Source organism: Leopardus geoffroyi, chromosome C1, assembly GCF_018350155.1.
Source record: "Leopardus geoffroyi isolate Oge1 chromosome C1, O.geoffroyi_Oge1_pat1.0, whole genome shotgun sequence".
NCBI classification, from domain to species: Eukaryota; Metazoa; Chordata; class Mammalia; order Carnivora; family Felidae; genus Leopardus; species Leopardus geoffroyi.
In genome coordinates, this window is record NC_059328.1 from 209,152,820 (window position 1) to 209,166,059 (window position 13,240).

At 39.8% G+C, this 13,240-nt stretch overlaps 1 protein-coding gene across 7 annotated transcripts in view; it reads left to right on the top strand.

The window, feature by feature from the left end:
* The window catches only part of NYAP2 (neuronal tyrosine-phosphorylated phosphoinositide-3-kinase adaptor 2), a 268,785-nt gene that overhangs the window by 209,085 nt on the left and 46,460 nt on the right, over positions 1 to 13,240 (top strand). For all 7 annotated transcript variants that reach the window (XM_045481488.1, XM_045481489.1, XM_045481492.1 and 4 more), the window contains one exon: positions 13,059 to 13,162. In XM_045481488.1, the coding sequence (XP_045337444.1) occupies positions 13,059 to 13,162 (104 nt within the window). The remainder of the gene's footprint in view (positions 1 to 13,058; positions 13,163 to 13,240) is intronic.

Consider the following 13,240-nt stretch of genomic DNA (forward strand, 5'->3'; position numbering starts at 1 on the left):
TTGCATTCCCACCAAGAGTGCAAGAGGGTTCCCCTTTCTCCACATCCTCACTAACACCTGTTGTTTCTTGTGTTGTTAATTTTAGCCACTCTGACAGGTGTGAGGTGATATGGACAAAATTAATTATCAAAATGAAAACGAAAGTTCTGGGAGTTGGCCTAGACTTTATCCAAAGGACGAGAAAGGACTGCCTACTACCCCACCGCGGGTTAGAACTGGTTTGTGGGGAAAAAGAATAACTTTGTTTTCTGATGGCATTGGAGGTCCTCTGTGTTCAACTGAACAGTGAAATATACAAGTTTAAAGAAAACAGAACTTGATATAATTACAAAGTGTACTCTAAGATTATTGCACATCATATTTAATCCAAATTCTGGAATTTAAGTTGATCACTTTTATGGATCATCTGTGACCCATTTAAAATAATGCCTTATATTTATTTGCAATGTGTTAGCTTTTCCAATACTTTTATAAGTGCTGTCTCATTTGATCTTCACAAAAACCTGTACATCTCTGACGTGGTGTTGTGATCTGATTATTTAGGTGACCAAACTGACGCTCAAGAGAAATCAAGTAAATTGCCCATTGGTATGTAGCAGATTCAAATAAAAAGATGGCTTTCAGGGTTACCTGGGTGCCTCAGATGGTTAAGCATCTGACTTCAGCTCAGGTCATGATCTCGCAGTTCATGAGTTGAGCTCCCTTCTGACAGCTCAGAGCCTGCTTTGGATTCTGTGTCTCCTTCTCTCTGCCCTTCCCCTGCTCATACTCTGTCTCCTTCTCTTCCTCAAAAATAAACATTAAAAAAAAAGAGAAAGAAACATATTTCAGGTTCCTGACCCTTAGTACAGCTCTCTTTCCATGGTTTAATTAGACTGGGTTTCCCTATTTCCACCTGCAGGCTCATAAATCCATTAATTTATTCATCCATTCATTTATTTAGCTAATTTCTTTCAATATAAAGCTATCAAGCATTGAACATATGCCAGTGGGAGAAATTGCCATTAATAACAAAAGTTAAGAATATAATTAATCTGTAACCAAAGCCACCAACCAAGGAAAATGACGCCTCACTTTTTCTTGAGTGTGTTACACGGCATCCAGGAGACATGGGAACTGAGATCTCAGGTGAATTAGGGGGAAGAGCATGAGGGTATGGTGAGAGGAAGCTGAGGGCCTGACAAGGGCTAGGCCCAGCTGCCTATATGAGTGATTCCTGATCTTCAGGTCTTTAGGTCTTACCTAAAGATGCCAGGAAGTCGCTTATGGATTTTAAACTTGGGGTTTGTGTGATCAGATTTACAAAGTCAGCTAATGCATCAGCATCCTAAACCAAAGGAAACAGAATTATGAAGATAAATGTGCTGCCCTAAATAACTTGCCTTGTAAATCCAAAGAAGAAACATTTTCTCCATTGTCTCACCTCTGAAGTTCCTCTGTCCCTATAACTAAGTGAGGGGTGCTTACAATGGATTGTTTTGATCCATCTAAAAATTAATTCTTGAGCACCTGAACAAGCATGCCACACGTGGGTTTTTTCCCCCCAAAAAAACAACAACATTATGTGTGCTTGTTTTTCTTTGGTTTCATCGTTTACTCATTCAGCAAATTTCTCCCAGTGAGAACACCTGTTTGAACAGCACGGTATGGGGTAATGACAGATGACCTTTGCCTCCAAGGAGCATATATGATGGGGTTGATTTTATATAGCAAGGGGGCATTATTGCCCCATTCAATAAGACAGGATGCTGGACTTTGTTTTGCACTAGTTTGCTGTGTTTTCTCTAAACCATTTATATTCTTTTTCCTATTTTTTTTTTCTATCAAGATGGTTGGCTAAAGTTATGGGAGCCATTTGGAATTCAAGAAATTTGATGATGCTAACTGGTATGCGTAGGTGTGTGTATAATTTTAAGCTTGGGTCTTATGTGATTCAATGTGCAAAGTCAGCTAACTACTATCATATACAATACATAAGTATATGCGTGAGTACACACAGACACACACACACACACACACACAATCCCTTAAACTTGATTTCTACTAAACATGTACCTAGACCATGGCATTATATACTATACAGATACCCTGAAACTGGTGGGAAAAAATACAATTTGATAATGATTTCATTCTTGTCAGAGAAATTCTGAATTTCCAGGTACTCTCTGTGTGAGTCCCTTGGGAAAAAAAAATAGTTAACCAGGCAGATACAATTCAGATAACACACAAGGTGGCTCCACCTCCTTGCCTCTCAGTAGATGAATCCTGTTTGAGGACCACAATGACAATACACTGGCTTGAGTGTTGACCTGAGTGCCAGCTCCTTCTGCCCTTCCCTGCAGGGAGCATGGTTCCACCCTGTGCCCTCTCTCCGAGGACTCCTCCTGACATTACTCCCCAGTTGCCTATAGTTGGCTTGCTTTGCAAAAGCCCTGTGGGTATGCTGCACCAGCAGTATTCACAAAGAATCTCCGTTTCTGTGAAAAGCCATAGTAGACACGACAAAGAAGAAGGTTCCTTCTGACTTATGCAGGGCGTTTACAGAGACTAGTTCTGGAAGCTTTGTAAGCCTACCAGAGTATGTATCAAATAATAGTGGCACTCCCACCTACTGTCCAAAACAGGCACTGCATTTTCCCCTCAATTTTTTTTAAATGTTAAAATTCAGTCGAAGTCTGGTCAATGTATTTTTTGCCTTTTTGCTGGCAACTTGGGGAAAGTGAAAGAAAGGAAGACTATGCTTTTAACGTACTAATGAGGCATGTGCAAACAACTCGTCTTTTACCCTGGCCTCATTCTTTAAAATATGGTTTAAAATAATTCATTCGATAAATAATTCATGAGTCCTGATCAAGGGTCAGTTATGTTACTCAGGGGAAATGTATGGGGGAATGAGACAGACGTGGCTCCTGTCTTCACAGAGCACATGATCTAGCATATGAGGGAAGGGAAAGAAGGGGGAGGGGGGGGACAAATGCGCCAAGCAGAGGGGAAAGGGGTGATTAAAATCATAGAGGCAGAGAAGACGTGGGGCTTTAGGAGACCCTGACGGGGCGTGGCAGGGGTGAGGCTGCAGATGAGACTGGTTATGTAAACTGAGTCACGTGTACCGTTGTGAGGAGGCGGTTTAGATCTCCTTATAGTATAAGCAGAGGAGGCGAATGGTCAGATTGGCCTTGAAAGAATACAAATAGCCAACATTTCTTGACATCCTATGCGGGTTGCTTGGGTGAAATCTCCGATTATTCTCTTATTTCTTACAAGAACTTCATAAAGTGGATACATTTATTTCTTCCCATCTTACCTGCGGACAAACTGAAGCTTAAAGAAGTCAAGCAAATGGCCCACGATGGTCCGCTGCTAAGTGACGAGAGCTTAGCGGCCCTGACTCAAGAGCTCCGGCAAAAATCAGAAGGCAGCCCTCATTGACTGACTTGTGTCACATGTCCTCCCCTGAGCCAATCAGTGAGTCTGAGGGGATGGAATAATTGATTGGACGGACCTGCGTCACGTGGTCACTTCTGGGGCTGGAGTCGTGGCGCCTCCTTGCACAGAGCTGTAAAGTCTGAATGTGTTGGTTATGTTGTTCTCCAAAGGAAATTCAAACTGTTCTTCCAGAAAAATAAGAGCAGGTGGATTCTGGACAGGTGAAAATGAATGACAGACTACCCTTACCTCGCTTAAATTTAATTTTAAAGCATTTTTTTTAATCACGTTTAACCATTTGCTACCAAAACTGTTACCAACAGCTTTAGAAGAATTTTAGCAAATAGCAAACTTGAGTTAGACATAATCCTAACGACATTACGAAAAGAAAGCACAAAGAGCAGATCAGAAAGGAGGAGTAAAAGCCGTGACCTGAGTAAACGAAGCTTAGGATCCATCAAGAGCACTTTTGAGGGCATTTCAGTTATTCCAACAGATTTCATTTATGAACGTCAAAGAATCAGTGAATGAACCTTGGAGGTTGCTTTTTATTATAAATGATAAAAGTGCCCTGAGAATTTGGATGGCTTCCCTCAGGTCTCGGAGGCAGGCAACACCTTTTCTTGGACATTGTCACAGAGAATTTCCTAGGGTAGCATTTCAAAACTGGTTGTTTCCCAATCCCCTAAAGTTTTCAAAGGTTTTCCTTTGTGCTTCAACATGGTATTTTCCTTTGTTTCAATCTGTGTTTTTTAAGTACTCCAATGACATATTAATTATATAAAAAAGTTACCTTTTTAAGGGAACTCTTTGGGGACTCAGAGTCTATATAAAGTGACTATTCTCAAAATCTTCAGTCTCAGGACTCCATATGTTCATAAAACTTATTGAGAATCCCGAAGGGTTCTCCTGGATCTGGAAGTTAAGTCTAACATATGGGTTAAGTATGATAATATTTATCATATGAGAAATTAAAATTGAAAATTAAGAAAATTATTCATTAAAAATAAATCCATCATATGTTAGCATAAACATTTTTTTATGAAAAAAAAACTATATTCCTCAACTATAACAAATGGTGAAGAGATTGAAATTGTTTTATGTGTTTGTAAATCTCTTTACTATCTGACTTAATAGAACATAGATTCTCGTAGCTGCTTTGGACTCAATCTGTTGTAATACGTTGCTTTGGTTAAAATATATGAAGGGAATCTGGCTTTGTACAGATGTGTAACTGGGGGAAAAAAGGAATATTTTGATAGCCTTTTCATATAATTGTGTATATGCTTTTTCAATATCCTACCCAAACTCAATGAATAGCAGTTTTGTAAGGGTTAGTTACCTATCAATAAACTCATCATACTCTGTTGCATTAAACTCATTGGTCTATCTTGCACTTTAAATGGATCTTTTATCCATGCATGATTTATAAGATCATGCTTTTAGAAAGTATCGGTTCACAAAGTCATGCAAATCTTCCATATGTTGACACATTTCATTATAAAAATCAATACAGCACATTAATTAATATCACCACTGATCTCATAAGAAAAGTCTTTCAGCATTAGGATGCTGTCTAGCTCACAGTGGTGCAGACAAGTTTTTCAAAATTTGAATTCCTGCTTGAAAGCTCAAATTTATCATTGTCAGCAAATTCTGTCAGTTGTCTTCCTTAAAGCAATAGGCTTACTTTATTCATTTTTGACAAAATATCTGTCAATTACTCAAGTCTGTGTGGCAATGAAAAATACATAATTACCACTACAGTTTGGTGCTGTTGCTTTGATGTGCTAAGGTCACGGCTGATTTATGCAGCATGGTTTTTGGACTTTGAGTGCATTTGTCAACCCAGTGGGAAAAGCAAATTACCTCTTACTTAATACTTCTTTGAAAATAGCTTTGACCTTATGTCACTACCTCCTTATAGGATCTTAGAGACCTCCAGAAGTTCTGCTACAGAGTGAACAGACATGGGCATTATTGGAAATCAGATTGAAGTTTCCTTCCATCGTGGACTTGACCACATATGCTTTTGGATAAGTCTTGTTCCTAGGCACACAATGCTGAACTTACGTTCATAATGGACAGTGGTTCAAGGCAAAAGCATAAGGACCATGGCCATGGAAATAAAACCTACCATAAGGACCATATAAATTATTTTGGACCAAATTTTGTTTCAAGATGTTTGTTTTTAAATAAACCACAGGGCTCCTGGGGGCTCAGTCGGTTAAGCATCCAACTTCGGCCCAGGTCATGATCTCACAGTCTGTGGGTTCGAGCTGCACGTTGGGCTCTGTGCTGACAGCTCAGAGCCTGGAGCCTGCTTCAGATTCTGTGTCTCCCTCTCTCTCTGCCCCTCCCCTGCTCACACACTGTCTCTCTGTGTCTCTCTCAAAAATGAATAAACATTAAAAAAATGTTGAAGTAAACCACAAATGTCAATGGTATAAAAAAAGACATCATTAGTATTACATCCAGTTTTGATTTTCATTTATTAGGAATAAAGAGTTTTTACATTAATAAGGTGGGTGATACATAAAATTGAAACTTGGATTTCCTTCTTTTTCTTTTGTCATTTAGAAGTGAAATATAACACATTTTAAAAATAAGTTAAAATGGGACCCCTGGGTGGCTCAGTCTGTTGAGTCACTCAGGTCATGATCTCACAGTCTGTGGGTTCAAGCCCCACATTGGGCTCTGTGCTGCCAGCTCAGAGCCTGGAGCCCGCTTCAGATTCTGTGTCTCCCTCTCTCTCTGCCCCTCCCCTGCTCACGCTCTGTCTCTCTCTCTCTCTCAAAAATAAACATTAAAATTTTTTATTAAAAAGTTTTAAAAAATAGGTTAAATTATTTTTGTCATGTTTTCATTTCTAATACGGGTGATGAAGGGTTTTATTAAACTTTTGTTTGTTTGTTTATTCTGTTTCTGATGCCATAATACAAGGTAAAATGCCTATCCCCATGGTAATATGCATTTGATCCTGATACAAATCATGATATGTCTTTTTAAATTTGTATCTTGGCAAATGGATTTTCTTTATGTTATGGTAGTAAGTATAATTAAACAGCATATATTACTTAATTTTTAAAAGTTTATTTATTTATTTTGAGAGAAAGAGAGAGAGAGAGAGAAAGAGAGAAGGCATGCAAGTGGGGAGGGGCAGAGAGCGAGAGCGAGAGAGACAGAGAATCCCAAGCAGGCTCCACACTGTCAACATGGTGCCCAATGCAGGGCTCGACCTCACGAACAGCAAAATTGTGACCTAAGGTCGGACACTTAACCAACTGAACCGCCCAGGTACCCCAGTAGCATATATTACTTATTAAAAAGGTAAAATATATTCCTTTATACACATATACTATAATTTTATTTTAATGTGAAATAAAGTATTCTTGAAGACAAGAGCACCTTTTATATGCAGCTAAAGTGATAAATACCCTAAGGGGTATTTCAGAAATTATATATTACATGGGGTACCTGGGTGGCTCAGTCGGTTGAGAGTCGGACTCTTGATATCGGCTCAGGTCATAATCGCACAGTCCTGGGATCCAGCCTCGTGTCAGGCTCCAAGCTGAGCAGAGCCTGCTTGAGATAGTCTCCCCCCACCCCGTCTCCCTCTCCCTCCCTTGCTCATGTGCATGCTCTCTCTCTCTCTCTCTCTCTCTTTCAAAATAAATAAATAAACTTAAAAAGAAAAAGAAATTATATATTACAATAAAAGAGGCTGTCAAAAAAACAAAAACAAAAACAAAAAACTGTCAATGCCACACCATGCTATCCTGCTAGGTAAGAAACCAAGCATGCATTGCAGTATGTAGGGCATCCCTGTGTGGTAGGCAGTAGTATGATTTATATTATGTCCACATAAGAAAGTGGAAAGTGGTAAGGGGCATCTCAGCTCTTCAGACATTTAGAAGGAACACAAGTGGGCATTCCTGACTCTATATGCGTGTGATTCTCCTTCTCTCTACAATGGATCTTGTACTTCCACAAGTACTTCTAGAAGCCATCCTTGGCCCATAAACTCTACCTGTCATGTCTCCACCTCACTTTTCTTTGGGTTTTAGATCTTCACCAGAATTCCAGTATTCCCAAGGAGAATTACCAGTTCGTCCAGTATCTATAGTTTTACTCTCTGGCCCTGCAGATAACACTAGGACCTTGGTCTGTGACTATGGGTACTTGGGACTCATCCAAAGCTATGTAAGTCTCATTCAGAGGAAAGCTCCACGGAATGCTGGAGAGACGAATATCTTCTCCCCGGGTAGATGTTTGCATCCAGCTGGTTTTCTTTCTCTGGTCACAAAATGATCACAACTATGATTAGGCCCGTTTTCTCTTTTCAGCGCCATACTGACAATACTGGGGCCTATGAGTTTCTCAGGGACCTACACAAATATTGGGTATTAAAAATAAAATGGTAGCACTAAAATTCCAGAAGAAACTTCCAGGTTAACATTAATGAATGTTTAATGAAATTATACAAAGTACAGCATCAGGTTCACGGAATCAATTGTTAAATTCAGTATTAAAACAATTCTATTACAGTTACTTGGTGATCAAAAAGGATGAAATCTTATCATTCTGGATGGAGCTAGAGTGTATTCTGCTAAGCAAAATAAGTCAGTCAGAAAAAGACCAACATCATATGATTTCACACATATGTGGAATTAAAAAAAAAAAAACAGATGAACATAGGGTAAGGGAAGGAAAAATAAGACAAAAACAGAGAGGGAAGGAAACCATAAGAGACACTTAAATACAGAGAACAAATTGAGGGCTGCTGGAGGGGTGTTGGGTAGCAGGGTGGGCTAAATAGGTGATGGGCATTAAGGAGGGCACTTGTTGGGATGAGCACTGGGTGTTATATGTAAGTGATGAATCACAAAATTCTACTCCTGAAACCATTATTACACTATGTGGCAAGTAACTTGGATTTAAAGAAAATTTAAAAATAAATAAATAAAACAATTATATTATGTTTGGGAACAATTTCTAGATTTGATTGTGTCATACTGCAAGAATTCTTGAGTCTACTTGATTATTGCCTAGAAATCATAGCCAGTCATGAATGAATTGGATTATTCACAGTCCAATCATTCCTGAAGCAAAATTATAAAAATGCATGAAAATTATGTACAGGACACATGACATTTAGCGTGGGACTTGAGGGCATCTTATGTGTTTACTTGTGATGGGTGATAGAAGCCTTTAAACAAAGTGGTGGGAACCATGAAGGTTTTACTATAGTCCTGGTACAACTACCACTTATTACTTAAACACCAGTTTATCTCAAATAGCATATGTGTTATTTCCAACAAATGCCTTCCTTAGAAATGAAAGTAGAGTTTGTAATAAGCATACTTTGTTGTATTGTAAAGAGACCTCTCCGTGACTTCCGTATAGCCTTGAGCCATTGATTAGAAACTTTCAGCAACATGACTTGGGGAAATCATGATATGTTTCTGCTACTAGAGAAAAATATTGTGTATTAGGAAAAAAAAACTAAGATAGAGGAAAGATATGTCTCAGAATTTGACTGATTTTATTTCTTTGATGCTAGATGAAAGTGTTTTCTTTGGTGAAAATGCCCTACTCTCCTGTTGCTGTGTAGATACAGAGGTTGAGAAGAGTCATTTGTCTTTGCTTTCTGAAAGCAAAGAGAACTCCAGTACTCACAATAATAGCAGTGAATGCCTTAGAGATTATTTGGTAACACAACTAAGGACATGATTTTGAAGAGAAATACAATTCACCTTGAAGGGAAGATGAGAAATGATTGAGAAATGACTATCTCTACAACAAAACAAAACAAAACGAAACGAAACAAAACAGTGATAAATTGAATCCACTAAGAATAAAAACAAAGAAATACTAAGTCACACAGTTTGGTGGGTACTTACATAATAAAAATTTTAAGATGATCATGAGTCATTACCTGGGAAACATTGCATGATAACATCTTGATAATGGTTTATTCCAAAAAGTTAAAATTGGTCTTTCTTTTCTTTTCCTTTTCTTTCCTTTCCTTTTCTTTGTTCTTTCCTTTTTCTTTTGTTTCTTCTTTCCTTCCTTCCTTCTTTCCTTCCTTCCTTCCTTCCTTCCTTCCTTCCTTCCTTCCTTCCTTCCTCTCTTTACTCCCTCCCTTCCTTCCTGCCTTCTCGGCTTCTTTTTCTATTCTTTCTTTTCCCCTCTGATTCTCTTTCTTCCTTAATCTACTACCTTTTTCTTATTCTTTCTTCTCTTTGCACTTGATCTGCATTGAAATTTCATATACGATATCAACTGTTACTTCTAGGATGATGATTAATAATAGAGCTTACAAAGAAAATCTTTTCTTTGGATGTGGGAATAACAGGTGCCTTTTAGTTCATCATTAATCTCTTAACGAAATGGAATGAGTTTTTCTTGAGGGAGGAGAGTTCTACCTTAGATCTCTTTTGAGGAACATGGCCATTGTTCTTGAGCCCCCCAAAAACCTTGGCAATTTTTACATGAACAAAATTCAGGATGAAAATGTACTGTTTTTAGTGTCATGGCTCCTAAGCTTCCCTGTTTAAGGCTCAAAGCACAGTGTATTTCCAAGGGCAGGTAAGATGGACAATTTAACTTCAATGTCATAGCCCTAAAGAATCTTTGTGAGGCTTGGTTTTAATCAGAATCTTTTCTGGGATTTTTTGATTTTTGGGGCTTCTTCAAACAATTCTTTTGGTCAAGGAACCTTGGTGGATGCTACATCATAAAGACCCCCAACATGGTCCTTTAAACTCCATTATATAATAAACTTGAAATGCATGTAAGGGCCATGTAAAACCGAAAGAAGGGCAAAGAGCCAAAATGAGTAAGATAAAGATAAACCAAAACTTTACAATTGTAATAATATCCCTACAACATGACACCATTAAGCAGTAATGTTATGTAGCGTGTATGTGTGTGTATTTGTCTCTGTAAGCATGTGGACATAATGGCTTTATGGTCACAATGTTAGTCTGCTGCTGCAGGTAGAATCATGACCCATATGAGCCATGTTGGGATCCAATGGTTGACTCCAGTGTGACCTCACCTTAGCGCTAGCCCACAGGGTAGTCGGCTAGTAGCCTAAACTGCTGTGTGTAATGTGGATTGAGTGGTTTATACTGCAGTACCTAAGGGGGCTTCGTGAGCTCAGACATGCTCTGGACTGATGTCCAATGGTGGTAAGACGAAGCCTTTGCAGGTCATAATGAAATGGGGAGTCTGTCTGGAGTTTGGTACAGCTCAGTCTGTTCCTTAGAGATATCTTTGTCTATGTTTGAAAGAGGCTGGTTAAGTCAGAATCTGAGTGGAAACCTAGCAGGAGAAATTAATCCATAGGTACACTAGATAATGTAAAAGGCCTCGAATTGTGTCACTCATCAGATAATCTCTTTAATATAAACTGGAAAAGGACCTTAAGTAAAGAAATATTATTTGCCGTCCTTTCCTAGGAAAAAATAGTGAATTTTCTGACTCCATGTGACTAAATGTGCTACCACAGCAAAGGGATGCATGGAAACATTGGCCCCGTTCTAAATACACGTCAACCAGGATTGTGATAGATGCTTTACCCATTATTTTATGTAATAAAAGATGATTTGCTGAGGTATGCAAGGATTTATGCCTCCTGGGAAATGAGATTAACTTCTAAGTTACAGTGATAGTTTATGCCATCGTATGATACTGTTATATTTAAACACCTTTCAAAAGTGGTTGAGTAGACTAGAATCATCTGCATAAAAAGTAAGGCGGGGGGGGCGCCTGGGTGGCGCAGTCGGTTAAGCGTCCGACTTCAGCCAGGTCACGATCTCGCGGCCCGTGAGTTCGAGCCCCGCGTCGGGCTCTGGGCTGATGGCTCAGAGCCTGGAGCCTGTTTCCGATTCTGTGTCTCCCTCTCTCTCTGCCCCTCCCCCGTTCATGCTCTGTCTCTCTCTGTCCCAAAAATAAATAATCGTTGAAAAAAAAAATTTAAAAAGTAAGGCAGGGAGAGTTTCCAACCTCATGCCTCCTCTGAAATGGACCCTAGAACATCACAAAGCCTTTGAATGAGAATCACTGCCTTTGTAAGTGGGGAGCTAGGCCTTGAACTCAGGCCTTAAATAAGCATATTCTACATTACTTGCATTGCCTCCATTTGTTTTTAGGAGTTGCCTTGACCTTTCCTAGGTTAAACTGAGTGTCTTCAGTGAAAGAAAAATGCGTATTAATTGAACACTTACTGCGTGGCCCACACCGACATAAATGCCCAAAGCCGCAGCAGGCATTGCAAACACTGTATAAGTGCTAAGGCAGTTTCAGAAGAGAGACTCAGGATGCTTCGCAGTAGGAAGGACTTGCTGAAGTTGGTCTTTGGAAGTGGGCAAGACTTAGTCTGACGGAAGTCCACACAAGGGCACACCCTGAGGTGAAGGACAGAAGCAGGATCAAGTGCGGAAACTGAGAGGGGAAGACAGTTGCATGTGCTTTGGGGAGAACAGTGGAAACAGAGTGGATCTGAGCAGATCACAGGAGGCCTGTGAAAATTAGTCAAGGGGGTTTGAAGTTTTTCTCATATGAAATATGGAATAATTAGAAAACTTGGAATAAGGTGGGTGGCTTCAAAGTAATTTAGGAAGCTCAGTCTAGGAAAATGGTGTCTAAATTGGTTTTGAGCAGAGAGATTATGGGGGTCAGTCAGCAAGGAGGTTTCCAATATATACACGTGTATGTAAGTATGTGTGGAAATTGGCAGCTTTTCTGGCTAACTGTGTAACTCTATGGAATATCTTTCGGATTAGAGATAATTCAAATATAGCCCAGACAGAAGCTGGAATATACCTGGCACTCAGAAAGTTACAGCCAATATAAAAGTCTGTGACAAAAGTATTTTCTTCTCAAGCGTCTTCATCTATATCAACATTGAAATTAAGATCCGATCTGTACCCTCTTGGATGAAGGGAACTCTTCCATTCCCAAATGCTAATCTCCAAAGTATCCCATCAATGGCCTGGGAAACTCATTTGAGCTTCTGAAATCGAAGAAGAGTTAGGGGAATGTTTTTATAACTTGGAAAATACTATCATTATGAAAAATACCAAACGTCTTAGAAGATGGTTGTCAACTTGAAAGTGAATACAGATAAATTAGAGAAGGGCTACCTTTCAGCCCAAGCCCCAGGTTCTAGATTTCAAGATTAGAAGAAGGAAAAAAAGAGAGAGAGAGAGAAAGGAAGGGAGGGAAAGAGGAAATATTTTGGAGCAGGTAGAAAAGACATTTCAAGACCTCTGGACCAGCGCTGGAGGAAATGTTCATGTCACTTGCTTTTTTTCCCTGAATGGGGCTCTTGCTCTGGCACTCGCTCTATAAAAACTAACCCCAAATGAGGTAAAATGCCTGAGGGAACAAGGCCTCTGCTTGTTCCCTTGGCTCGTTCTTTATTTCCGGGAGCTGAGTGCAAATAAAGCTCGTTTTCGAGTCGGTTGTCGTGAGACTGTCACGACCTGCCAGGTACTAGCAAGCATGTGCAGTATTCGATGCACTGAAAGAGCGCGCTGCAAAACAAGACGGGAGCCTGAACGCCGTTGGTCGCTGCAGACCCTGCTCAGCTAATACTTTGCCTTTTCCCCCCCTTTTCACAGAAGCGAAAGTAAGCTGCAAATTAGGCCGGTCTGCGTCCACATCAGGTGTGCCCCCTCCATCAGTGACGCCTCTCAGGCAAGCCAGTGACCCGCAACAGAGCCAGGTACCATCACCGTTAGCCAATCGTGATTGACTTCGTGTGATGCAACATGCCAGGCGCTTCCACGTCTGTCTGTCCTGT